The sequence below is a fragment of the Polyodon spathula genome, chromosome 16, assembly GCF_017654505.1.
Source record: "Polyodon spathula isolate WHYD16114869_AA chromosome 16, ASM1765450v1, whole genome shotgun sequence".
Lineage (NCBI taxonomy): Eukaryota > Metazoa > Chordata > Actinopteri > Acipenseriformes > Polyodontidae > Polyodon > Polyodon spathula.
In genome coordinates this window covers 22,602,225-22,630,023 of record NC_054549.1, presented here as the reverse complement: position 1 = coordinate 22,630,023, position 27,799 = coordinate 22,602,225, and the positions used below count along the sequence as shown (strand labels likewise).

The following is a 27,799-nucleotide window of genomic DNA, read 5'->3' as shown; positions in this document are numbered from 1 at the left end:
TTTTATTGCCATATATCCCTGGTCATTAATCAGTTTTGACTGGTCATATTCGTTTCACATTAGTTATGTATCAGATCTTCCTGTCAAAATGTCTTCTGAATTCACCACAAGCAGAATGCTAGGGAAATGAATTCTACAACCTGTTTAGTTACACTTTTATATTAAAATCAGTATTAGCCTTGTTGTTGATGCTGTCACTAGGCTCCCTTAAGTCCCAACAAAGCTCTGAGATCAATCAGCTACTAGGAACCGGGCGAGCACTGATGGTCCGAATGGTCTCCTCTTGTTTGCAAATGTTTTTTGATTTGACATGGACTTTTTGTCTATATTTATTTATTCCACAGAAGCATGAAAAAGCAGATTAATAAATGTTACTCGTTAGAACCTGACGTGCAAAATGAACTACACTATTTTGGTAAGTTGTCAGTTTTTTAAAAATGTATTTTGTGTGCAATTAAGCGATGACATGAGGTCACATCGGTGGATGAGGAGTTCTTCAAAGGGAGTTAAATCAGAATGCAGATTTTTATACTAGACAGGGACGCTGTTATTTCCACACTTGATGCACAACGTGTTTATTATACAGCAAGTGCTTTGGCCTTCCTTGTTGATCCAGAAATCAAACCTGTTGAGCACAGCTAGGTCTCCAGTCTCTGGAAAGAAACACCTGTAACAGAAAACATTTTAAACAGGGTATTTGGTATTACGCTAGGTTAAAGAAAGTTCTCTGTGTCTATGCTGTATTCTCAGGATACCTGTTATAATTACACTTCCCGGACCATTTCACCTCAGCAGTGTCTTCTGGGTCATGTTGCTGGCTGAAAGCATGTCAGTCAATAGTGGAAGCAGCTGATTGGTTAATGACAGGATGTTGGGGTGTGGCTAGTTTCACCATGACATCTGAAAGCATGGCTTGCAATCAGGTTTAACCAAGTGTAGTACCAGGTATCATGGTTTAAATTTAGAAATGCATTACACACAATGGGAATACAGAGGACACATTTGAAAATGACGTAGAGATCGACTTAGGACAGAGGGAAGGAGACACTTCTTCACATAGAGAGTGGTGAGGGGATGGAATGGGTTACCTAGTCATGTTGCTGAAGGAGACACTTCTTCACACAGAGAGTGGTGAAGGGATGGAATGGGTTACTGTGACAGAAATACAATGAGTTCTGGTTGTAAATCTCCCTCTCAACCTGTGAGGGTGCTAAATAGCGAAAGGAAAAGTATCTGGACGGGCTGGCCTGACAGTTCATTTCCAAGGTCGGGAAGTCGGTCAGCCTGGATGGAAGCGAGGCTCTGTTGCAGGAACGTATTGACCAGGAAGGTAAACGAGGTAGCAAGCTGTAGATGCAGCTGAAATCATTTACCAAGGGATCATACGGGGTAGCATAAAAGGGGCCAGACAAACGCTAATCTTTTCCTTCACTTGGGGTTTTGCGTTGTGAAACTGGAAGGACTGAGAGAGCTGCAGTAGTGACTGCCGGAGAAATAAAAAGAGAATATTCGTGAGTGTTGTTGTTTGTTTGTCTTGTCTGTTAGTAACTGTCTGTGATTATTAAACCACCAGACAGCGAACACGTACCCGGAGCTGTCGCCTTGGGCCAGCACAAGCCAGATCTGCACTGCACTAATACAGTCACGAAATAACATTGTTAATCACCCACCACGAGCACGACCACACACACCCAGGACTGGTGACCGTGTGCCGTATTATTGTTTGGGACTGTAACGCTGTTGTGTTCTCCGTGCAATACACATCGTTGTGTATTGCCGGGGTTTATTATTTGGTCGCCAGACCTGGATTACAATTAAAAAACACTTTTCCACTGGATTTCAACTGTTTGCGATTCCTTTTACACCGCATCACCTCTACACCTGTTCATAATCACCTGTCAAATTGCCACAGTTACTTAGTCATGTTGCTGAAGGAGACTCTTCTTCACATAGAGAGTGGTGAGGGGATGGAATGGGATACCTAGTCATGTTGCTGAAGGAGACACTTCTTCACATAGAGAGTGGGGAGGGGATGGAATGGGATACCTAGTCATGTTGCTGAAGGAGACTCTTCTTCACATAGAGAGTGGTGAGGGGATGGAATGGGATACCTAGTCATGTTGTGGAAGGAGACTCTTCTTCACATAGAGAGTGGTGAGGGGATGGAATGGGTTACCTAGTCATGTTGCTGAAGGAGACTGTTCTTCACACAGAGAGTGGTGAGGGGATGGAATGGGTTACCTGGTCATGTTGCTGAAGGAGACTCTTCTTCACACAGAGAGTGGTGAGGGGATGGAATGGGTTACCTGGTCATGTTGCTGAAGGAGACACTTCTTCACACAGAGGAGATGGAATGGGTTACCTAATGTTGTTGAGGCTGAATCACTGGGATCCTTCAAGACTCAACTTAGTTTTTTTTCGATCAAGCAGCTATTAGAACCACTCAAATTGGTGGGTAACCCATTGGGCCTGCTGCAATTATCTGAAATTTTGTACAAATTAAGAAAGTTTAATCTTCTTACCATATAACCACACAAATAGGCCCATAAAGAAATTGAGAAAGACTTCTAGTGGAAACATTTGCCATTGAGTTTATTTTGTTTCTTTTGAAGACATGGAGAAAGGCTTTTAGTGGAAAAATACTAAAAAAAAACTTATGAAGTGTTTTTTTAGTATTTACAAATGTAGCAGTATTGATTGTTTTAACAGCTGTGGAATATATTTGAATTTATCTCAGTTATATGGGAGTTAGCCACCAACAATCTCCATATTTCCACTGCTCTGCTAGCTGTCAGCGCATGGGGAGTTGAGCTGACAATGCTTGCTTCTGTATTCTCGTTGGTTGATACAACACGGTGACTGAAAAGTTAGCTTCAGGAGGTCAAATAAATTTCAGCGCTGCTGCCACGTCCCCCATCCTGTGTGAACACTTAGGTTTACTATAATGAAAAACGAACAAAAAAATAATAAATTGCCCGTGCTGGCCGAGCCAAATCAGTTTGAACAACTCTTTCCACAGGGCAATTCATAATTCACACAACATTGGTGTTTTGCATTGTTTTCAATTCTACTTAAATGTTGACATTATTGAACAACTGTCTCCACTTTATTCCCAGCTGTGTCCTCTGGTCCTGGTTTCTGTGCTGGGCTCAGGGTTAACTATGTCAACTCCTTTTAAGATTTTAGAGTCCCTCCTAATTCTTCTTTATTCCGGGCTGAACAGATTCCATTCTCTCAGGTCAGGCCTCAGTCCCGAACCCTGGGATCTTCATTGGACTCTCTCCAGGGTCGCAGAGTCCCTTTGGTGCCACGCTGATAAGAACTGGACACAGTATTTTAAGTGTAGTCTCATTAGTGCATTACACAACCTCATCATAACCGCCTTTGATTTTACAGCCAAATATTGTTTGCCATCTTGATTACATTTGAGAGGCATTTTGAATTGAGCATGGTATTTTCAACTGTCCATGCCCTTATTTGTACTATCTGATTGATGTGATTATAACAAAAAACCACAGACTGAATGGCGTTGCGAAACTTTGTGTTGTTTGACGTTCGGGTATTAATCACTGTGACTATCATTCTCCCTCCCTCCCTCCCTCCCAAAGCACTCTTGCCAGCATCTTTTTAAACATAATAGCAATGTTTAAGTGTTATGCAGGTACATGCTCTGGGTATTTCAATTACTTGAGGAATGTTACGATCCCTCAGTAAAAGGATAATGGAAGCTCATGTTTGGCAATGCTCCAAAATGTTATTTTTTTAAATGTCTAGCCTTCTCTCTCACCTCTACAGTCAGCCAGGTCCTCTAGCAGTGCTTCTCAAACTTTCTGGGCAGCTACTTGTTTTAACTCTCCTGAGCCTTTCTTTTGAACTGTGTGTGTGTGTGTGTGTGTGTGTATATATGTTAAAGGGTAAATAAGGACCTTTTTATTTTATTGTTACATGTTTCCATGTGTTGTTACAGCTATTTAAGTAAGGTGTGTGGATTGTTTTAATTATTATTAATTTTTACATCTTGACCACTTCTTTTCACTTTTAAATTTCAGTGTTCTCTGGCTGTTTCTATTATAGCTCCAAGACAGCCTCTCATGTATTTCTCAGAACTGCATTTCCCATCATCCTCCTGCTGATCCATGTGAAGCCATCTTGGAGGCAGTGGAATGCAATCTAAAAGTTTAAAAAAGTGGCCAAAATGTAAAAAAAAATTAAAAAAAATAAACAATACACACACCTTACTTAAACAGTTGTAGCAACACATGGGAACATGTAACACAATAAAATAAAAAAGGTCCTTATATAACCTATAAGATACGCGCAGTCACTTTTAATATATTTTTCCTGACCCTTCTTACTCCTTGGAAGTTGACCATGTTAAGGGGAAGGGTGTAGTTGCATGTACCTGAAAGGACTCTACTGCAATCAGCTGCGGGACAGCCCTCCAGTGGAGAAACCATGGTGACAGGTTGTTTGCAGGGAGGGGTTCCTGGGTACAAAGGGTCTTTCTAGAGGAGTGAGAGTTGGGAGCTGCAGCCAGAGCCAGCACAAACCCCAGAGCACGTCCCTCACAGCACAGCACAGCACCGAACACGCACCACGATCCCTGGACAAAAGGAGCACATTTTCGTGAATGGAGGATTGTGGTAAAGGCATGTATTATTTATCAGGACTGAAACCTGTCGTGTTGCTCCCTGATACCAGTGTTGGTAGAGGGGCGGACTGTTATTATTTTTATTTTGTGAAATAAACACGGATATTTTTAGGAGAATCCTGTCTGGGCATTGGATTTATTACCACACCACTCACATCCTGTCACATAAAGGTAATCAGAAATGTGTATTTCTAAGCTTTTTGTACTGCATATATTCTACTTTGTTGTATATAGTGTATGAACACATGCAGGAAATATCTGCAGAATTTGCAGAATGGCCAACCAGCGAAAAATGTTTAATTGCTCCGCAATTTAAGCAGACCCCAATTTATAAAACTTGTGTTCCCAGTTTAACAGTAACCAATGTTCACAGATTTGGAAGAAAGTGAAAGTAAAACATCTTGAAGTCATCTTACCAGTAACAGTACACAAAAGACATATTTTCAACAATATTCTTTAGAAAAATTGATAGTCTTTATTAGCTACACTTTTTTAATATAAAAGAACATGAAATTCTGTAAGTTATGAACATTACTAAAAATACATTTTACAAAATATGTTTTTTTTAATTTTTATGTGGGTAGCCCAGTTTGATATTTAACACTTCTAGGGTTTATGTCACCTATGCAACAATGACTTTGTACCTTTTTCACTTAAAACACTTGTGTCAAAATCACAAAGCAGCACAATGAAGTCAAATTGTCATTGTGTAATAACACTCTAAAACAGTGTTCCTTATTTAATAGGCGATACAGAATATACTAAAATTTGACTGTTTTTCTATTCACAAATCAAATGAAGAACACGCTGAGTTTGCAAACCCAACTTTTTTTTTTTTGGTCAAGGACGGTTAATTCAGAATTGCAGTTCACAAAAAAGTTTTAAAGTTTAGTGGCTGATAGCTTCAATTAATTGCAAGCATCAAACCAATGTAAAGCTCCTGTAGATATTAACAAAATGTTTCATAGTTGTAAACTGGACCATAGAGTGGGCACCCCTAGGTTCAGAGTACCAGCAACAGCCCATAGAGTTCCTAAACACACACACCAACAGTGGAGGCAACTCTTACTCCAAAACCCTGCATAGATACTGCCCCTGTTTACTTGCCCTTCCCCACCCACACAAAGAAGTTACAGCGGGCTTCAGGATTGGATGCGTGACCTTGAGGGCGGCCACAGACAAAGAACCGCTTCCCGAAATTGGGCCCTGCCTTCTTAACTGTCCTGAGGACACAGGGTTCCCTGTGGGCCTTGCAGTTGGGAGGAGGAGGGGGTCCACGCAGAACCGACTTCCAAAAACCTGCCGATCCTTCAGATTCGGGAAGCTCTGGGGGTTTGATATCCTTAACTCCTGATGCTTCCTTGCTTCCATCCCCCATAGCTTGCTCGGGTCCATTCTCTTGGGAGGAGTTTGTTGAAGGTTGGCTTTCTTGTACATCTGTCTGAGAAGTCGTGGTACCCAAATCCTTTTGGGTCTCGTCTGTAGAATTCTTTTGGGGTTTGAATGACCTCTCCAGCAAAGTGGTTTCTTGGAGTGATTCTGAGGTAGTCTGTGATTTGAAGCGAGTGAAACAACGTTGTTGAGGTCCCGTTTGGCAGTTGTCATCTCCTGTTGTCTTCCCAAAAATGACTAGATCCTTTTTTTTGGTCTCTTCACTGAGCTTGGGCTTGAAGAAGGCTAGCAAACTCCCTTGCTGTCCCGTTTTGGAATTTGCGGTTTTAGCTTTCTTGCTTTTCAAAGAGGAGGAAGAGTCTGCCAGCTGCCCCCTCTTCTTTCCCAAATTGAGATCTTTTCCAGGTCTGATGTTCTCCCTGATTTCTCCCGACTCTTGAGATCCTGGAAGAAATGACATGACTTCTTTGGGTATCTCCTTCCTCTCCCCATGCCCGACTTTGACAAGGAAGCGGGATAACTTCTGTTGGCGGCCGGCAAATTCGGGCATGTGTTTGGTACACAACGGCGGGCATTTGGGATCACCGAGGCAGACACACCGTAGCTCTCCACGCACCGGGCAGTGATCAGAACCTTCTACCTCCGGCATGATCTTGGAGTCTAAAAATTCAGTGTCTACCAGCTTCCGGTTGGCAAATATGTAGTCAATCCGTGTGCCATAGTTAGTTTGCCTGGCTCCTGTTAAGGTTGACCAGCATGTAAAGGCGTGAGTCTGGCTTGGATGGAAGTAGCGGAAGGTGTCCACAAATTTGCCGCCACTAGTCCCCGTGGGACACTGTAATTTTGTTTCCTGAACAACCCCAGTCCTTTCTTCGTCAGCTTTCTCCTCTCCCTCGCTCGAGCCAAACAGGAACTCATTCAGCCACTTCCTACCCGGATTCTCGTCAAAGCGTTCCTGGAAAAGAGACAGGGGAGGGTAGCAGAAAAGAAGTCTGACTCGTGTTGTTGCACCACAAACACACACATGCACACACACACACAGCGACGCTGTCAGATAACATGATCTTGGACATTGAGACAAACAAACCCAAATTCACCAGATGGAAATATTGGGTCATTCTAGCTCATGTGGACCAAATTCTAATGATACAATGATTGAGAAAATGGTGCCAGGGCAAGTTAAAAGATAACAAATGATATTACCTAGACCATCTCAATATCTGCAAGTATGCCAAGCTTCCTGGTGATCTCTATTCATTTTCTTTATATGTTTTAAACAAGGAGAACAACAAAAATAATATGTACTATTCACGCCTAGTTGTAATTAGTAATGTTACAATGGTTTAACATTACTAATTACAACTAGCCATCAAGTACCGAATCAAATGAATCAAAGTGGGCTCTCTTTGGTTTCCATACACAGTTAGAAACATACTGAAAATAAAAACCATCATGAAAAAATATATAAATATATTGGGCCAGATAAAATTGCATCCGGGCCAGTAAAAACACTAGCTCAGTGGCCTGAGGGGCCAGTAGTTAAAAATCTAAAAGTTGAACCCTGTTAATGTCACAATACCATACACCATAATTAGGGTTTCTGTGTCTCTGAAATTATTGTTTTGGTCACTGTCCAATATGTACAGTAACTCTACAGTACTTGCACAACTAAACTGCACCGTTTCCCTTTGCTGTCTTCCACAATGAAATCCCTCTGGTCACAGGCACATTCTTCTGGGGTTTTTGTGTGTAGGAATTTTTTTAACATTTTGTCACAATTTGCAAGTCTGTTTTAAATCCTCTGTATCTTAACTGTAATACAGCTTTAAATCCAGCGAACAAGCCTACATTCCTGATTGTAATCTCGTTTTAAATCTCGCAAGCAGAGTCTCCAATAGAAATGTAGGAATCAATGATAGATACAAGTCAGGACACAGGGAATAATATTAATAATATCTTTACTTTTATATAGTGCCTTTCATAGTGGACCACCATCACAAAGTGCTTTACAGAGGTAGGCTGTGAACTGTGCATTATATGCAGAGTCACTTACAATAGGACATTGATTTAACATCTCATCCGCAGGATGGAGCACAAGGAGGTGAAGTGACTTGCTCAGGGTCACACAGTGAGTCAGTCAGTGGCAGAGGTGGGATTTGAACTGGGGACCTTCTGGTTACAAGCCCTGGACTTTGCCCACTGGACCACACTTCCTCACTTTACCCAACTGCACTAGGAAAGGTAGTTTGTTTTTGTATTTTTTATAGTTTTTTGTCTAACCATGATACATGTGATGGTTGTGATGGGCTACTTGTATGATGCATAATAAAATCAAATGATCATTTAATTTTGTTAAAATAGAAAAATGAAACGAGATAGGGAGACTACGTATTCATACCAACTATATAACATTTGGTGAACTTCAGTGAGCTGCGTTTGTCATTCTAGTCTTGTATCACGACACAAACGCTACACACCTCTACTACGATACAATAGATCATGTAAAGAAAGCATCCTCATTCATCGATACACCCTTAGCACTGAAGTATTTGAGACCGGAAGGATCCGTGTAATTATATTCGTGAGTGTTATTTTCTGTTTGTCTAACTGTCTGTGCTTGCTATTTGTTAGATGGCTGAATGTTCCGGAGCTGTCGCCAGAAGCCAGCACCCACCCGGAACCTCACTTCACTAGAAAGCACATGCTATTGTATATATTCACCACGAGCACTACTGCACTCACTAAAGGACTGGTAACCGTGTACGTTTTGTCTGTTTCTATCTTTTTGTGTGCTATTATTTGGGACTGCCTTGTGCATTATTTATACAGAGCAGTACCGAGCACTGTGTAATGCCTGCATCTCTTTATAGTTTTCTGTTGGTTATTTGCGACTGTTTGGATTATAAATAAAAATACAAACATAATATCACCAGAACTGTGTTTGTCATTGTTTGGAGCACCGTAACAGCTCTACTCCTGCGCACTATAACCCACTTTTCCATACGGAGACACATAACTTTCCCCATGAAGTTCGGTGCTGTATGGAGAGCCATGACTAAATCAGAATTCATCTCAACACGTAAATTGGAATTCCATTTTAGCCTGGACTCACAGGGTCGTCAGGATCGCAGTGGTCGATGGATCTGTGAGATGTGTTCACGTCACCCAGCACAATCACATGGCTGCAAAGACACAACAGAAATCTTGTTTCAGCTTTTTTAACAGTACCGAAATGATATGAACCCTCTTCTTTTGTGTTTTCTTTTATTTAGCTGCAATCCATTCTGTCCTGCTAAGAACTGTACTGCTTGAGACCCCTAATAAAACGTGCATTGATCAGTTTCCATCAGTACCGTTCAGTTGGCAGCAGCAACCTGTGTGAATTAGGCCCATCGGTTAGTTGAGGATGATCTGCTGTATAGAAAATTAAATACAAGTAAAAAGTGCTGTATGTTTTACTGTCTGGAGTATCGGAGCTCACCTCCCTGTCTGAAGTATAGCCTCAGCCCGGAGCTGCAGCAGCCGGTAGAATCGCAGCTTGAAGAGTTTGCGTTCTGGCTTCTCTGGGTCTGCGCGAGGACAGTACACATTGATCACAGCCAGGGTCTCCTCTCCATCCCCTGAGCTCCTGCACACAACAGCAGGGCAAGCAGGTTAACAGCAGCGGGTTAGAAGAGCATCAGAACAAGAACATTGACTGACAAGATCTGAGCTCGTTCGGTTGGGTCTTAAACAGGGTTGGGGTAAATTCTTGTTTTTCAATTCCACTTGCAGTTCCTTTTTTAAATCAATTATCAATTCATATTTGCTTTAGATCAATTCCAACTCATCGTTGGCCAGCACTGAAATTAGCAACATTCTGTTAAAATGAGTGTCTAACACAGTGGCAACATATCAGCCATCCATTATCAATAACTGCTTTATCCTATAGAGGGTCGCAGTGAGGCGGAGCCTAACCTGTCAGGTGTAGGGTGCAAGGCAGGACTACCCCCAATCAAATTGACTAACAAACAGCCCCTTCAATTGAAGCCACTCACCTGATTTTGTGCTGCGTTATGATGGCTCGCCCCTCGTTATCCAATGACTGAAGCTCCTCGTCTGAGAACTCCTCCCTGTTACCATAGCTACCCACAGCTCCGCCTTGACTGGTCAGCAGGCCCGTCAGACCTTCCTCAGCAGCAAATGGAGTGGCACTGTCCTTACAGAACGTCGCCACCCCTTTCAAGAGAAACACACAAACAGTTTGAAAGTCAGATAAATATGAGAAATAGAATTTGCAAGCGAGTAACACTGGACCATGAAGAAGAGTACAGAATGCATTTTGCTTTGCAGTTACATTTTCTAAAGAAACCCATACAGCATCACATATCACTTATGTTTTCAGAGAGAGGGTAAGAGACATTTCTTCACACTATCTATAGGTTAAAGAACTGACTTTATTCAGCGTAGAACAAAGAAGAATCAGGGGGCTTGACTGAAGTCCTTAAAATCACGAAAGGAGTTGACAAAGTTAATCCTCACCAGTATTGTTGGTACATCACAGAAACCAGGACCAGAGGACGCCGCTGGTCCTGAAGTGGAAATAGACTTAGGACAGAAGGAAGGAGACACTTCTTCAGACAAAGAGTGGGGAGGGGATGGAATGGGTTACCTAGTCATGTTGCTGAAGGAGACACTTCTTCACACAGAGAGTGGTGAGGGGATGGAATGGGTTACCTAGTCATGTTGCTGAAGGAGACACTTCTTCACACAGAGAGTGGTGAGGGGATGGAAAGGGATACCTAGTCATGTAGTTGATGCTGAATCACTGGGTTCTTGTAAGCCCCGACTTCACAAAGTTCTGAGATCAATCAGCTACTAAGAAGCAGGTGAGCACAGATTTTCTTCTGTTCTTATAGACCCACCTGAATATCCACTGCGCCCTCGACTGAAGCTGAAGTAGGAGCTGTACCCCTCCACAATTGCTGTGCGCTCATCTAACAGGTCTCCTGAGAGCGGGGGAGCGAGGAAACACACAATCAGGGTTCCCCTTCTGCTGCTTACTTCACTAGTTTTTATTTCCGCTTAATTTACACACACACACACACACACACACACATATATATATATATGTGAACAATTCTGCTGTGATTGTAATTCTAGCTATAACTGACCCCAGAGTATATGCTCAGAACGTAGAGTGCGCAGATACTGCATGCAGAACTTTAAAATGCAGTGAGCTACTCCCTTTCTATTGTGTATTCAAAGTATTGCTTCTCTGGACGAAACCAAATTAGTTTTTTTTTTTTTTTTTTTCTTGCTTGGTTTTTTTTGTGTATATTTTTTTTCTCTTGTCGTGGTGGGCGTGGAGCTGCTAAACGATTTTAGAGAACTTACGTTTGAATGCAAAGTGGACAATCAACAATGCCTACTTACAAATGCATTGGGGTGTCAGAGGGGGCGAACCAGCTTTTGAATATAGCTTTATATATATTATATATATATATATATATATATATATATATATATATATATAATATCTAATTAGCAACATGTACTCCAGGTTATATATTGGTTAACTTGTGCAAACTTGAGTAAACATTCCTGCGACGCACGCGGTAGTTGTGCGGGCAGCAGTATATTGTCGCCTTATTATTATCATGAACAGATTTTTGTAATACTCTTATGATCAGAAATTATTATAAACCTACTTGTCACTTTGGTCTCTTGCACACAAATGATATCGGCTGCCAAGGAGTCGAGGACCGGTTTAACCTTCCCTTTGAAGGTTCTGATGCCGTTAATATTCCAAGTAACTATCCTCATGTTGTGTAAACGTTGAAGATATGAAACACACACATGAAACAAGCATATATATATATATATATATATATATATATATATATATATATATATATATATATATATAAAGACACCCAAATCCACAACTCCGTGCCGTGCAAACTGACAGAAGATGAATTCTGCCCTCTGCAGGGCGCTTTTAATTTACGTCACTGTTTCCTCATTTTCTTGGAGGGAAATATATATATATATATATATAGTTTTGCTTAAAGTCGGTACACATGAATGACGTTTGGTTTTCTCTTACAGTCTATAGTTCTTGTACAATGTCGATGTTATTTTAGTATTTCGCTACAGCCGTGTGCATAAACTAATGCAAAAACAAACATACCGCAAGATAGGGACGAGAAGGGTTGAGATTGAACAGTCCAACTGGTTTAAATAAATGACTGTTTAGTAAACCGGCACACTCATTAGACCATGCACAACCACTGTGTCCCTGTATGTGTATGCTTTACACGTATATTATTAATTCATTTACATTGCTGCCCGTGTTTTACTTACCAGCACAGCTAGATGGCGTTAATACAAAGAATGACAACCTTCTCATATAAGTCTATATTTGTAAATACTGAAACTGGTAAACTAATACAGCATTTTGGTTTATATTTAGGGCTTTGGAAACTATTGCAGATACAATCTAAATCTAGCATTAAAATGTTTTATTATTTTGACAACAACTGGTCAATCAAAACTATTTAAAACAACAGCCAGCCAATCAATAAACTATAAAAAAGAAAAAGACAACCAATCGTATTTGAAAAGAAGGCAAACAGAGGCGGGGCTCTGTAGGGTTATGTACGGAGAAGCAACTGACGTCATTTTGGCTCACCGTTGAAGTCGTGTCGTGAATAAACTCGTGAGGAGCTGGAGCCAACATGGCGAACCCAATGATTCAGTTTCATCAGGCCGGGTGGGGCACAATGTTTTTTTTATGGACGCAGCAGAAAGCCAATCACAATAGCACTATATATCCTAAAAGCGAATCATACCATGCGGGGTGGGACGATGGGAGTGGCTTATCTTTTCCTCTGTTGACCGTTGGGCGCGCGAGGAATTTCAAACATTCAGACATAAACCAGGACGAAATAGCCGGGAGATATAATACTGTAGTAACATATAGAAGCAAAAATAACATAATTGAGAAAGGGGCACATTTCACAAAGTAAAAGGGCAAGAAACAATGGTGTACAATGTGTCCGGGAACTAAGTGAACTATAAAAAGGTGAGGCTACTGTTATATTTGATTTGCCGTCATTTGTTCTTCGTCTCGAGGGGGGGGAAGCGAGACGAAGAACAAAGTTCATAAATATTTCAGCTTTTCGGGTCAGATGGGCAGTTAAAACAAGTTTTATTTATGTCGTTTTTAACGATAAAAAAATAAACAAAGCGAGACAAACGCATATATATGAAGCGTTTTTTTCAGAAACTGGTTTAGTTTGACATGTCAGAAGTCAATGCTGTGCTATTTTTAAATTGTTTTGAAATCATATTTTGTAATGTGTATGACAGAATTTGGTGAATAGGCTTTCTTGTATATAAAAGAAAAAACGGTGGCATGTTTGGCTTACTGTAACGTTAGTTTATAGTATTTGCATGTGACACTTATTGTAGCCTTTTACTTTTCTAGTACCTTACTGCTGGTACACATTGGCAACTGGCATTTTCTTACACCGTATTTAACACAATACAACAGCTTATGTGTCATTGAATTTAGCTGCTGTTTATTACTTACCGGTAGTTACTTCCTTGTATTTTCAAAGCTGCACTAATTCACTTTACTGAAACAAAACACATAATAATAAAATGTTATAATAATAAAACAATTTAAAGAAAAAACGGACAAGTTACGTTAACTGTGTTTATTCTCAAGGGCACACCCTGTTGTAATATACAGGAGCGTGGACGTTTTTAGCCCCGTCATGATCTCTTTCTTTTTCACTTCAAGCTTAGAAACTACAATCTTTGTCAAATGTGTTAAAAAAAATAAAATATATAACCTTAAATGTATAGCTCTTAATCATAATGTTAAACATTTTTTTTTATTATTCTGTATTACTTTTCGGATATAAGCTTGCAGGAAGTGAGTGTTTTCAAAGTAAAAGCCAGCTTTCATGTCTCGCCAACAGTTGTCTGAATCGTTGTTGTAGCGCCCGGGTTAGCTCAGTACATGCAAGTAGGAAGATAAAGCTAGTGTGTACATTTAAACGTATTACATTACACACATACCCGTATTAGCTTTAATACCGCATTGCATTACAATATTATGAAAATGGACTACCAACTTATGATTTCTGCTGTGTATAGTAATGGCCAAAAGTGATGCATCACCCTATAAGATTAACAAACATTGCGTTATAAAGTCGAATTAATTACATACCGCTTTGTAGTTTTCCATATACAATACAATACTTAACAAAAAAACTGACACGTTGAAATATTATATTTTAATACTGTATATCGTTATCAATGCAATATCATTTTGTAGTGTTTTGATTACATGATGTTAAATAAAATATGTAAATTTAGTTTAGTTGTTTATTTTTATCTCAATCCTACAATTCCAGGTGATGCCACATTTTTGGCCCTAGCTTTAGATATAGGTTTGATAACATATTCCTGTTTTATGCACAATGCTAGCTATCCTATCTCATGTCTAATGCAGTACCAGTTGCCTCATTAGGGTGTGAAACTCGCACCAACCCTGCTGCAGCCAGCCCTGTTTTTCAGGACTTCCCCTGTTTCACGCTATAGGAGTTTGAACAATCAGGCCCCTGGTGAATCTGCTCTGAACAGATCCTTACCACAGCCTGAATATGTCACGCCTGTCTGCAGGTTTACCAATATGAGTTGTTTGTGCAAATATAACAAAATCAACTTCTGATCATTTATATAATACACTTATTAGAAGGTAGTTCTGAAACCTTCAATTGGGTGCATTGCTAGTGTGAGTTTCAAGTCCCGTTACTTCAACATTGGGTCTTTCCATGAACATATTAGGGGAAAATGTAAAACAGCAAATTATCGGCATCTCTGTTTTTGTAAATTCTCACTGCTGTAACTGATAATTAACTAGAGCTCCAATTTATTATTTCCCCAGTGTCTTGATCTAAAAGCTGTCTGTTCAGTGAAAGATAAGACTGCCTTTCATCCCAGCAGCGTAGTGGTATTTCATGAAGCCTTCAATGAATAATATTGATCTGTGTGTTATATGAGCCTTCCAAGCAAGAATATATATTGGATCATGGCAGAGCAGAAAAAAAAAAACTTAAAGGATTTCTCCTTAGGCTGGCAAGTCAATGAGAGGTTTTGGCGTGATCCAGAAAATTCATTGGTTTGCACTTGGGGAAAGAGTTCAGTCATGTGAAAATACCTCTACTGGAGGTTTGGATTCTTTTGAACATGTAAAGAATATCGATATTTGGATTCAGGTGCCAGGCTAAATCAGAAATCTGCTCTGTCTGATCATACTATGTAATTATCCAAATAGTATGAGAATGTAGGTGCAACCCCCCAATATTGAGATGATAGATAGATATATATATATATATCTCATCTCAATAATCATCTGTAAAAAATCATACATTGAAACAAAAAACTGTACAGTCTCAAGAAGACTTCAATGAGGCTGCAGAGCAAAACATCACCTATTGAAAGACAAGGTCTCATTTCTGTAGAATGCACATAATTGTAAACCATAGCAGAATAGGCATTAAAACAGGAAATCATATATTGGTGTAACATTTAAAATCGTGGGTGGTGGTTGAAAAATGTAACCCCACCTTAAAGCCAGACTGCAGAGAAATATTTAGCAAATGATTTAACATTTGACTGCACAAAACCTTCTGAGCTTGTAACACTTCACTTTTTTGTGCTCTTGGTCGGTGCTGTGAACGTGTTGAGATGCCCCTGCTCCCCGTGCTCAGCCCCAGTGAAGTCCCCAGAGCCAGTCAGTGATGTTGCAGGACGAGGTGGAAGCCTCTCTGCGGGCAGAGGTAGCTCGCCTCTCCTTGGAGCTGCAGGAGGCTGAGGAGGAGAAGCTGCAGGCGGCTCGCTATGGGCTGGCCGTGCTGGAGGAGAGCGGAGCCCTGAAACAGAAATACGCAGACCTGGAAACAGAGCATGAGGGACTCCGACTAGAGCTGGAGCACCTGAAAGAGGTAAGCAGAACACCGTGCTGGGTGAGAGCTTTTGAGACAGCCATCGTCTTTTCGACGGGCAGCTATAGTAGCACTAGTGTTCACGTTCAAGTGGGTCTGTGTCAGACCTGGGGGTTAGTTATAGACCTCAGTTATAATTACAGCAGCATTGTTTGCTGAAATTGCAATTACAATTCTATTTTTTTCAATTTCAGTTAGTTACAGTTATGCTGCAGTAACTGCAATTATATGTTATACAATTACACTAAAAAGTTACATAAAAAGCTGTCCATATTAACATGTTTACTCTTTTTATTCTGCCAAGCAGTGATCACAGGTACAAATACAGAAATACACTCTATCATGTTTGTTCAGACAAACGGGGTCACTAAAAGTTGTCAAGTAGAAGAATGTTCGCTCAGTGTAAAACACAACATGGAAATGTGAATGATTACGCTTGGAAAGGTGTGTACTCGAACTTTAATTGATCAATTATATGGTAGTTACAGATTCAATTATGCAGGTGTGCCCAGGTCTGGTCCATTTAGGACACTATAGGGAAGGTTTCTATTCCCCAGAAAGGTGTAGTTCATTGTTTTGAGCCAAATTATATGAAGTACAATGTCCTTGTTAAGTTCTACCTTGGCTACAGTGTGGTGTGCTTTTAACATTCTCATTTACAACAGTGTAATGAGTGAGCCATTGAGGTTCCTAATGAATGATCTGAGTTTCATTTAATTTATAGCCTGTAGTAACCTGTTCTTACTAAACAATAGTGTTTTTTATACATGATTTTATTTGAATAGATCTATTACCAATCAGAATCTTCATATTAAAATAGCAATTGCAGCTGATTGACTACCAGTGCACTGGCAGAGAATTGTAAAATCAGTATTTTGAAATAAAGATAAACAACTGCTTAGCTTTAAATAGGATGTCCCGTGACTGGCTGAAGGATGATACACATTGAAAATACTGCATAGCACCTACCTTATTTTAACACATTGTTCCTGAGGGAGTGATCTCAATCAGATGTGCCCCCCGAAATCTTTCACATGGTACGCAAAACTGAACCACACTGACAAGCCGTCTCATGCTGATAATGACTCTTTATCAACATCGGAGTGCTGCATTTTTGTTCTTTCTTGAGTTTCACAGCACCTACACAGTCACATTAGATAACTGGAATCAAATTGCATTACCGTTTCCCTTTCTAAAAATGAATAAACACAGCGCATTGCCATAGAGACAGAACAGAACTGCAGTGACAGCCAAATAGTCCACAACAAATAAACCTATTTGAAATACAGACTTAAACTAGGGGGAAAGCTATCTCACAAATCGTGTTATGCTGGTTCCATTTCTAATCATACTGTCACAGCCACTACAACTAATGTAGTCATTACTCGCCCCATAAGCATGGCATATAAACATGCACTTTTTTTTATCTTGCATGTTGTGACAAAACAAGCAGTTAAATAAAACATAACTAATAATAGTAACACAACTTGGCAATAATGTGTTAATGATTAGGAAATGTATTGCTCGTTTTAATATAGGACTGAGTCAAAGTGGCTTGCAGTGTGCAGGTGATCAATAAACACAGACAGTTATAATCCAGGTGAAATGTTGTTTAATGATTTGTAAATCCAGTGCCTGACAGCAAAACAAACAGTAAACAATAAATAAGTAATACAGTGGCGTGTATTACTTTAGTTGTAATCACGGGTTTGTCCCGAAATAAGTCCTGTTCTTTATACACCCACGCTTCAACTGATCACACAAGATTATATACAAATCCACACTTTATGAAGCAGAATTTGTGCAAACCAGTGGTACGCACAGTGCATAATATGCATTCGCCTGCGGGCGTTGAGTGATCTCTGTAATCAGTAAATAGGGTGATTTACAACAGTATTGTTTATTTAAAAGAAATCAATTGCATGTTTATAGGGAGTAGAATGAACTGGTTGGTAATCCTAAAGAAATAGTCCTGGTGAGGGAGCTGGTATGCAGTTGTTAATCTGCTAGAGCCTCTGGCACTACTTCAGCTGCAACTTCATATTTTTAGTGTTAATTCCAAGTTCTATGATGGGTGTTGTACAAGAAAAAATAAACTCTACCAAGCTTCTGCCACCACTGTGTCAAAGCATCACGGACAGAATTTGATGGAATTGCGTTAATTTCCTGGGTGCGGTTCCATTTGCAGTGTTGTCCAGCAAAAATGAATAATTTCACTGCCATATTGTTTTAACCACTGGTAAATATAATTTGAGCAAATCTAAGCTTTGTTTTTGTGAACTTTGCATTTCTAAATATTAGATTTAAGTAAGCTGGCAATGGCTATATGCTGATAATCATAAGTGAATTGCATTAAAAAATTTAATTTAATGAAAATGTATATCTTGTCTATTTCAATGAAATGGTCACCCAAAGCAAGGGGATTTCAGTCTAAAGCCCAAGTCGATTAAATGTGTATAACAGTGTTAGAACACTGGCCTAAGTATAAAAGTGTTAGATGTTCTCTGAGTTAACTAGCATGTTACCTAATTAACCTTTTGTCACCGATTACTATTAACAGCTGAGGGTCCATGATTACTCTAAATATAGGTAGCATAGGCACAAGTTTGTCATTCCTGAATGTAAGGGAGCAGAAATTGGCAATATACACTCAATTAAGCAAAGAAGAAAGACAGTCTGTAATTACTTTAAGAAATGAAGGTCAATCTTTAAGACAAATCGCAAGACCTTTGCAAGTGTCTGTAACTGCTGTGGCCAAGACCATCAAACAATTTGAAGAAACTGGCACTCATGAGGACCGAACAAGGTCAGGCAGTCCAAGGGTGACCTCAGAATCGGAGAACAAGTTCATTCGAGTCACAAGTCTACGAAACCGCCCCTGAAATACAAGCTCAGCTAAATGCTACTAGAAGTACAGATGTTTCAACATCAACTGTTCAGAGGAGATTGCGTGAAGCTGGCCTAATTGGAAGAATTGCTGCAAAGAAACCATTGTTAAGAGTGCAGAATAAGAGGAAGAGACTTGCCTTGGCCAAAAAACACAGAAACTGGACTCTTGAGGAGTGGAAGTCGGTCTTATGGACCAATGAGTCAAAATTTGAAATATTTGGGTCCAACCGTGAGTATTTGTAAGACTCGGAGAGGGTGAGCGCATGAGTTCTGCATATGTGGTTCCCACTGTCAAGCATGGAGGAGGCAGTTTCATGGTCTGAGATTGCTTTGCTGGTAACCGAGTTGGTGATCTTTACTAAGTCAACCAGCATGGCTATCATAACATACTTCAGAGGCATACCATTCCATCAGGATTACGGCTAGTTGGACAGTCGTTCATTCTTCAGCAAGATAACACACCTCAAAGTTGTGCAAGAACTATCTGGCCCAGTTAAGTCTGGCGAAAACCAAACACTGCATTTCACAGTAAGACTCTCATACCAACGGTGAACCATGGTGGTGGTAGTGTCATAATTTGGGGAATTCCTTGCTGCATGAAGACCTGAACTACTTGCCATCATTGAAGGAACCATGAATTCTGTCCTGTATCAGAGAATTCTACAGGAGATTGTCAGGCCATCTGTCCATGAGCTGAAGCTGAAGCACAGCTCGGTCATGCCGCAAGACAATGATCCGAAACACACAAGCAAGTCTACATCGGAATGGTTGAAGAACAAGAAATTTAAAATTTTGGAATGGCCTAGTCAAATCCAGACCTAAACCCCATTGAGATATTGTGGCAGGACCTGAAACTAGCAGTTTATGCTCAAAAATCCACAAATGTCACTGAGTTGAAGCAGTTCTGCATGAAGGAGTGGGCCAAAATTCCTCCACGGCGCTGGGAGAGACTGATCAATAACTACAGGAAGTGTTTGTTTGCAGATATTACTGCTAAATGTAAAGTAACCAGTTATTGAGTCTAGGGGGGCGATTACTTTTTCACACGGGAGCATTGGGTGTTTGCATAAGTTTTATAAATAAATGTAAAGTATCGAAATGTTGTGTTATTTATTCACTCAGGGTCCCTTTTATCTAATATTAGATTTGGGTTGAAGATCTGATAACATTGTGTCAAATGCAGAAAATCAGATGGGGCAAATACTTTTTCACGGCACTGTGTGTGTGTGTGTGTATATTATACATGTATATACATGTATATGTGTAGTGTGTGTGTATATATATATATATATATATATATATATATATATATATATATATATATATATATATATATATATATATATATATAAGGCAACAAAAGGTGAACATTTTGAAAAGGGGTGTAGACCTTCTATAGGCACTATATATATATATATATATATATATATATATATATATATATATATATATATATATATATATATATATATGTGCCTTGCAAATGTATTCAGACCTCGGACCAATTCTCTCATATTACTGAATTACAAATGTACATTGAAACTTCGTTCTGTTTGATATTTTATTTTAAAACACTGAAACTCAAAATCAATTATTGTAAGGTGACATTGGTTTTATGTTGGGAAATATTTTTAAGAAAAATAAAAAACTGAAATAACTTGCTTGCATAAGTATTCAACCCCCACACATTAATATTTGGTAGAGCCACCTTTCGCTGCAATAACAGCTTTAAGTCTTTTGGTGTAAGTATGTACCAGCTCTGCACACAGTGTCGGAGTGATTTTGGCCCATTCTTCTTGGCAGATTTGCTTCAGGTTGGTTGGTTGGATGACGCTTGTGGACCGCAATTTTCAAATAGTGCCACAGATTCTCAATGGGATTGAGATCAGGACTTTGACTGGGCCACTGCAGGACATTCACCTTTTTATTCTTGAGCCACTCCAATGTTGCTTTGGCCTTGTGCTTGGGATCATTGTCCTTGGGATCAATTTCCTCCCAAGCTTCAGTTTTTTAGCGGACTGAAGCAGATTCTCTTGCAGTAGTTTCCTGTATTTTGCTCCATCCATTTTTCCTTCAGTTGTAACAAGATGCCCAGTCCCTGCTGATGAGAAGCATCCCCACAGCATGATGTTGCCACCACCATACTGCACTGTAGGGATGGTGTGTCTTGAGACATGGGCAGTGTTAGGTTTGTGCCACTCATAGCATTTTGAGTTTTGGCCAAAAAGCTCTATCTTGGTCTCATCTGACCACAAAACCTTTTCCCACATCGCAGCTGGGTCACTCTCATGCTTTCTGGCAAACTCCAGACGTTCTTTCAGATGTTACTTTTTGAGTAAAGGCTTCTTTCTTGCCACCCTCCCATACAGGCCAGTGTTATGCAGAGCTCTTGATATGGTTGACTGGTGCACCATTACTCCACTCTCAGCCACTAAACTCAGTAGCTCCTTCAAAGTGATTGTTGGCCCCTCTGTGGCTTCTCTCACAAGTCTCCTTCTTGTTTGGAATTAAGTTTTGAGGGACGTCCTTTTCTTGGCAGTGCCTGGGTGGTGTGATGCAGCTTGCATTTCCTGATTATTGATCCAATTGTGCTCACTGGGATATCCAAATGCTTGGATATTATTTTGTACCCTTTCCCTAATCTATGCATTTGTATTACTTTATCGCTAACTTTTGTAGAATGCTCTTTGGTCTTCATTTTCCTTCAGATTCACAGCCTTACCAATGATCCTTCAACAGTGGGGTTTTTATCCAGAAAATGTGACAGCAACTTTAATGGTTCACAGGTGGAGGCCAATGGTAAGGTAATTGTGTCCTCGTTAGGCAATTTCTTTCATCGGTGCAAACTGGGAGCTTCCACAGCACAGGGGTTGAATACTTATGCAAGCAAGATATTTCAGTTTTTTATTCTTCTTAAATATTTCCCAACATAAAACCAGTGTCACTTTACAATAATTGATTTTGAGTGTAAGTATTTTAAAATAAAATATCAAACAGAATGAAATTTCAATGTACATTTGTAATTCGGTAATATGAGAGAATTGGTCAGGGGTCTGAATACTTTTGCGAGGCTGTGTGTGTGTGTGTGTGTGTGTGTGTGTGTGTGTGTGTGTGTGTGTGTGTATATATATATATATATATATATATATATATATATATAATATATTATATATAAATATATATTGTAAAAAAAAAAAGTAAAAATAGAGAACTGAAATCATTTTTGTCTGTTGTCTTATAAGGGAAGTTTATCACAAGGCCCTGCCCTGCTGAGAATTTGACAGATTGCACTGTCATCAAAACACACAAACTGTTTCTGTGGAATTCTATTCGGGGAATGGAACGAGTGCTGTGGTTTCGGCTATTGAGAGGGAGGTTACAGGTTAAAGATATCCGTGGTTGAGTCACCGCTTATCTAAAATGAATACTCTCATCTTAATTTAGAAACTGAATATGTGTTTTTCTTTATAAAATGGGCTCTGTTCACAAAGCTTTAACTGTCTGGATTATTGGTGGTTTCATTAACAAAAAAAAAAAAATTGTCAGGAATGTCAAACCTGATTTGATAAATAAAAACAGACTTTGAAAATCATTCTTTAAGTACACAAGTTAAAGCTGTGTGAGTAGACCCCAATGTCGTTTGAAACATAAGACCCGGTGAACTGACGAATAATAGGAATAACGATAACAATAAATTGCACAGCAGTTTGATCCATTCATGGTTTTACTATGAGTTTACGAAGACACAGCTAAGCTTATTACCTACACACTGTGGCAAATCAAGCTCATAGTAAAACTGCTGTGCAATAAGAGTCTTCTTTCAATCTCTGAATAAAGAACCCTACAGTTGTGTTCAATACAAAAAAGTAATAATTTCAGTGTCCCATAATATAGCCTAGCTGCCCTCTACCATAAACTAGACTTCCAGTTTCTTTGTATTTTCTGATGCAGACATCCTCTAGCAGGAGGTGGTACATGTGACTTGCATTTGTTTTTTGGGGGAAATGAAAAAAAAAAAAAGTTGAGCAAATGGGAAAAGAGCCCATGACCACCCATTTGAGTATTGTTTGACCAGGCCTGACCTTGCATAGCCTATGCATGTGTGCTTACAACTTGTCTTTAGGCTGATCCCTCAGTTAAGTGTCCTGTTTGGGAGATGTGGCAGATGACATATGTGCGGCGCAGCGTTGACAAATCTTTTCCATGCTGTACAGTAATAGGGAAGGTCAGTGCTTTACAACAATGTCTAAGAAGATTGGTGTTGAGTGCATCCATTTAAAGCTATAGTACCCTGTACTGTATTCTAGAAGAAGGTTGTTGTCTGTAAGCTCGTATAGATAGTCGGCTCTGTTGATACAGAGAATTTACTGTGCAACACTGAATGTTTATAACAAGATATGACAGTTAAATTTATTGATGAATGGATAGCACATTTGTTGGCTACAGGAACCACCAGCGTCTGTGCCATCAGATCTGTGTTAGCCTGCTGTAGTGCATCTCTATTTAACTGTCTTGACCTTCTCCAGGAGCCTCTGTTTCCCTAAGGCTGTTCAAGACAATACAACGTTTGATGGCAGCAGGGCCATCTGTTTACACGTTGTCAATGCTAAGCTGACATGCACGCCTGATTTATCTCCCACTTGTAACTTGGTGCTTCTTGTTTTATGGCTTGTGCTTTAATTTGTGCTGCTTTCTTCCCTGAATAAAGCATTTCATATTCCTGCCTTGTGTTTGGTATTGATCTTGCAGTACTTGAGATTCTGGAAAACCCAAAAACATGTTTTCATGTGTCAGTCTTTTGCCTCTTTTTAGCTAACATTATCGGTGCCCCACCCCCTTTTTACTGTTATTTAGGGTAGGCAAATGTTTCAAATGCAACACTAGATAACCTGTTGTAGCTTTGCTGGAAGTCACTCGTACTGATTGCAGGTAGACCCTTTAGAGTGAGTTAGAACCAAAACATAAGAAATAATTATATGCCAGTAAGCAACTTTTAATCTGAAGTGTTGTCTTTTAAATATCAGCATGGGCCAAAAGTGTCACATGCAAGCACAGAACCGAAAGATATTCAATAGAGACCAGTGATGATATTCATATGGGTAATATGGTTATGGAAATATGGACTCATTAAACTGGTAACTTAGAAATCTATATAGACATTGTTTAGCTGTTTTTAAGCTGAGTAAAACCTTTTTAGAACTTGTGTAGTTTACTGTTTGGTACAAATCAATAGGCATGACAAGGCATTTCAGATAGTTTGTATGGCTAATTTACAACACATTGGAGCCCACGTGCAGTATATGTTTATTGCCCCTGTTCATTTGTGTGCATGATGTAGGTGAAAGTTTATATTGGCCGCTGACAAACCATTTGAAACAAGATCCGTCTGATCTCTGAGTGCTCACATTCCTATCGGATTTCAGGCAGTTTTGTTTCGGCATTGATTTGATTTAGAAACAAATCTGAAAATGTTCACTTCAGTTCTATTAAACAACCCATGCACACTTGTTTAAATGTGCCACCCTTGGTTAAAAAATAGTTGGAGTTTATATTTGCGTCTCACTAACTTTTGTCAGAAGCTGAGCCCTGATCTGTTTTGTGTTACTTAGTTTAGAGCCATCGGTAGTAATCTGTCCTACAGACCAACAGATGGAGGTGAGAAAGCATTAGTGGCGGCTGTGACACTAGATCATAGGTCACAAACTTAAATCTCTGAGTGGCATTTACAGAGATGATGGTACAGCTCGGGGAAAGCAGGGATAATTGTTTACTTTCATGTGAAATGTGTTGTTCCAAATTAAAATACAATTGATTCAATGGCATTCAATCTTGAAAGTAGTTTGTTGCTCTCCACACCTCAGTTGTGCTCTGAAAACCTAAACAAATGCATTGTACCATGCAGATTTGATCAGCTTAAAGATGTTATTGGTGTAACAAAAAAATGCCCTTGGTTTACTGGGTAGAGTAAGCTGAATTTTAAGGAGAAGACAGTTTGGGAAAGTTTGTCTACAGATTTGTTGCTGTGGCACATTCTAATTTGTAAAGTTGAACTGGTTTAAAATCCTTGGTTCCCTGTCTTGCAGAGGCACTTCTGTGCTATAATTGCATAGCAGCAACTGAAATATAAAAAAAAGTGTTTAAATATTGCTTGGCTGGTGACCCTTCGCATGTTCCTTTCCTGATGTTGTGTAACACAAAATAGAACCAGACTGTCTGTCGCAGTGAGTTTGGACCGCACTGTCCTCACAATAACCAGCACGCATCTCTTGCTTTCTTCCCCCTCTACTTCTCTTTTACTGCGTCATAATAATTGAAACCCAAGTGGTTTCTCGGAAGTGCAGTAAGAATACCTGTACATTTAAGAAATACCTGTACATTTAAGTAATGGCTGCTGTTGCAAGGATACATGATGGTGTGACAACCATTAGGAAAATGCTCAATGTTTCCCTGTGAAGTATAACCTTAACATAAATACAAGTGTATAGCTAGTGGAGTTTGTATAATTCAGTTTTATGGTATATACTGTACATGCAGTAGTTCAAAACTAAGTTGCGTACACCACTGAATCCTATACGCCATAGGAGGCTGTGTGGTCCGGTGGTTAAGAAAAGGGCTTGTAACCAGGAAGTCCTAGGCTCACTCACTAGGTGACCTTGAGCAAGTCACTTAACCTCCTCTTTCAGGTGAGATGTTGTTTTAAGTGACTCTGCAGCTGATGTATACTTCACACACCCTAGTCTCTGCAAGATGCCTTGGATAAAGGTGTCTCCTAAAAATAAACAAACAAACATAATAAATAAATAATTGAATAGTACAGTGGTGGTACTTTTTATTTAGTCATTCTCTAAGTCCATAACACATCCATGGCAACAATGTAAAAGTGCCATATTTGCATGTACATGTTCTTTCATTAGAGATGGCACAGTTTGTACTTTTAATTAACAATACAAATCTGAGAGATTAGGGGTTCCATCATGGCTGTTGGCTTGATAAAGATCACAGGATTGCAACAACATTTCTAAAGCCATTTTTCATATTAAGCCATCAAAGCAAGTACTGTGAAAAACACTACACAGAAACATCCCTAACAGATTACTTTTACTGCGGACATCAAAACAGATTAAATCTACAGAGCCATGAAGTCCTGTTTATAGTTTTACACTAAAACAACTCAAATTGTTACAATCTTCCTCCCAATCTGGAATGGCCCATCGCTTTCCCCCTCATACTCTGGTCCCACGACCAAACTAGTTTCCTTTTTCACCCAGAAACGTGAGCTACCAGCTTCTGGAGGATAAGGATCAGCCCTGCAGGTAACACCCTTTTGAGCTCACTGAGCACCTGGCTAGCTGGGTTTGCTGTAGCGTGATGAGGAGAAGCAGTCCCTGCCGGGTTTGCCTCCGTAACCCACGGGAGCGCCAGAGCCAATGTGACGCTCCGTTTGGAATCTGCACTGTATGATTCCCTGCCTAAAATGTATTTTTAAATGTATTAAATGCTCTCCACACCTCAGCATTATTTTCAGGACCGTGAAACAGGATGTTATTTGAAGTGGCCTGAAGGCATTTTGTTGTGTGTTTGTTTCAGGCGCTGGCGGACTCTGTGAGTAATCGCAAGAAGGTGACTGCAGACGGCGAGAACCGCGAGGAGTCCTTGTTGAAAGAAACCGCCTCCAAGGAGTCTGCCCTGGAGGAGAGGATCGAGGAGCTGCAGTGTGAGCTGAAACAGAGCCGAGCCGCCCTGAACAGCACCCAGTCTGAGAACGAGCGCTGCAGCACGCTGTGTCACCACTTCAACAAGGTGACTCGCCATTGCTTTACAGGGTGATACTGAGACAGGGGGCCTGCAGAGGTTTTCTGTGTTTGGCTTAGGATAGTGAAAGGAATGTCTGGGAGAGGCACGCACAATCTTGTCATGACAACCTCTTTTCTTTTCCAATTTTAGGCTGACAGCATTATTGTAGTACTATTTATTTTGATTGGGTAATTTAATTCAGCTTAGCTTCCTTTTTAATGCATCAATTAATAATTACCTCCCAGTGTTTGATTTTATGTTTGATTTTGCAATATTTATAACCCCCTGCAGGGATATAATGTAGACTCTTATATACACGTCAAAACAAATGTCGTCTTATTTTTAATCTTGATGTTTTAGATTTTGAAGACTTTAGTTGAAACATTTGTCGAATAATTTTACGATGTTTCTTTCTGGTACAGTTGATTTACCATGCCTTTGACAACAAATGTTCAAAGCATAATTGACTAAAAAAAAACAAATATGCATTATTGTTTTATGCCATGTGTTTGGCAGTAACCTTTTTGCCATCAAAGGTGAAGTCTGGAATGCTTTGGTTATTGCTGGGCTTTAAAATACGTAAAATCCCTTGTGTGGTTTTAGAAAGAGGTTAGCGGAAGGGGAGCGTGTTCTCTAGCTGGAATGGACAAAGACTGCAGTGAGAAATGTCACAATTTTCCTTGGGTTTGTGGATTTCCGTGTAGATGAATGCACATTCTTTAATGGCCATTTGAAAGGAGCACTGTACATTAATTTCTCATGATCATAATTAACACCGGAAGAGAGACAGTACATCTTTGCCAGCATGATGCTTTCTGTAGACAGAGGCTTGCCCCTGCACACTGCTGCATGGCACAGAACCAGCCTGAGAGACATTTCCTCAGGAAATGGCATTAGGTTTCTCAAACCGCTGATGTAATCAGAGCCGTTCAGAACATCAAAACCAGACTGAAGCAGCCTCTATTTTAATGTTATTGATGCCTTACAGTATCATTTTATAGTTATGACACTTTATTAACGTTATCGGCAGGGATTCAAACCAGATTTTTTCGGCTCTGGTTCTGAGCGGCTA

The 27,799-nt window shown here is 39.8% G+C and overlaps 2 protein-coding genes across 3 annotated transcripts in view; one reads left to right on the top strand and one right to left on the bottom strand.

The window, feature by feature from the left end:
• Window positions 1-5,148: 5,148 nt before the first annotated feature.
• Window positions 5,149-11,895, bottom strand: apex2 (APEX nuclease (apurinic/apyrimidinic endonuclease) 2). Its single transcript, XM_041272848.1, has 6 exons — window positions 11,734-11,895; window positions 10,948-11,031; window positions 10,081-10,261; window positions 9,525-9,671; window positions 9,156-9,225; window positions 5,149-6,998 (listed from the first exon to the last, which is right to left on the bottom strand). The coding sequence occupies exons 1-6, from the start codon at window positions 11,846-11,848 to the stop codon at window positions 5,751-5,753; spliced, it is 1,845 nt and encodes a 614-aa protein (XP_041128782.1). The 5' UTR covers window positions 11,849-11,895; the 3' UTR covers window positions 5,149-5,750.
• Window positions 11,896-12,906: 1,011 nt separating this feature from the next.
• LOC121328893 (protein bicaudal D homolog 2-like) overlaps window positions 12,907-27,799 on the top strand; it is a 33,641-nt gene continuing 18,748 nt past the window's right edge. Inside the window, exons 1-3 of one of the 2 annotated variants that reach the window (XM_041274033.1) lie at window positions 12,907-13,109; window positions 15,788-16,044; window positions 26,521-26,733. In XM_041274033.1, the coding sequence (XP_041129967.1) occupies window positions 15,841-16,044; window positions 26,521-26,733 (417 nt within the window). In that variant the 5' untranslated portion in view covers window positions 12,907-13,109; window positions 15,788-15,840. Of the gene's footprint in view, window positions 13,110-15,765; window positions 16,045-26,520; window positions 26,734-27,799 lie in introns of those variants that run through there. The other variant, XM_041274034.1, reaches the window with a different exon arrangement.

Coding starts and splice junctions, on each gene's coding strand:
- apex2 (XM_041272848.1), bottom strand. CDS start 11,848: ATGAGGATAGTTACTTGGAATATTAACGGCATCAGAACCTTCAAAGGG. Junction 10,262..10,947: donor AGGGCGCAGTGGATATTCAG/GTGGGTCTATAA, acceptor TTCTCTTGAAAG/GGGTGGCGACGTTCTGTAAG. Junction 9,672..10,080: donor ATAACGCAGCACAAAATCAG/GTGAGTGGCTTC, acceptor TGTTGTGTGCAG/GAGCTCAGGGGATGGAGAGG.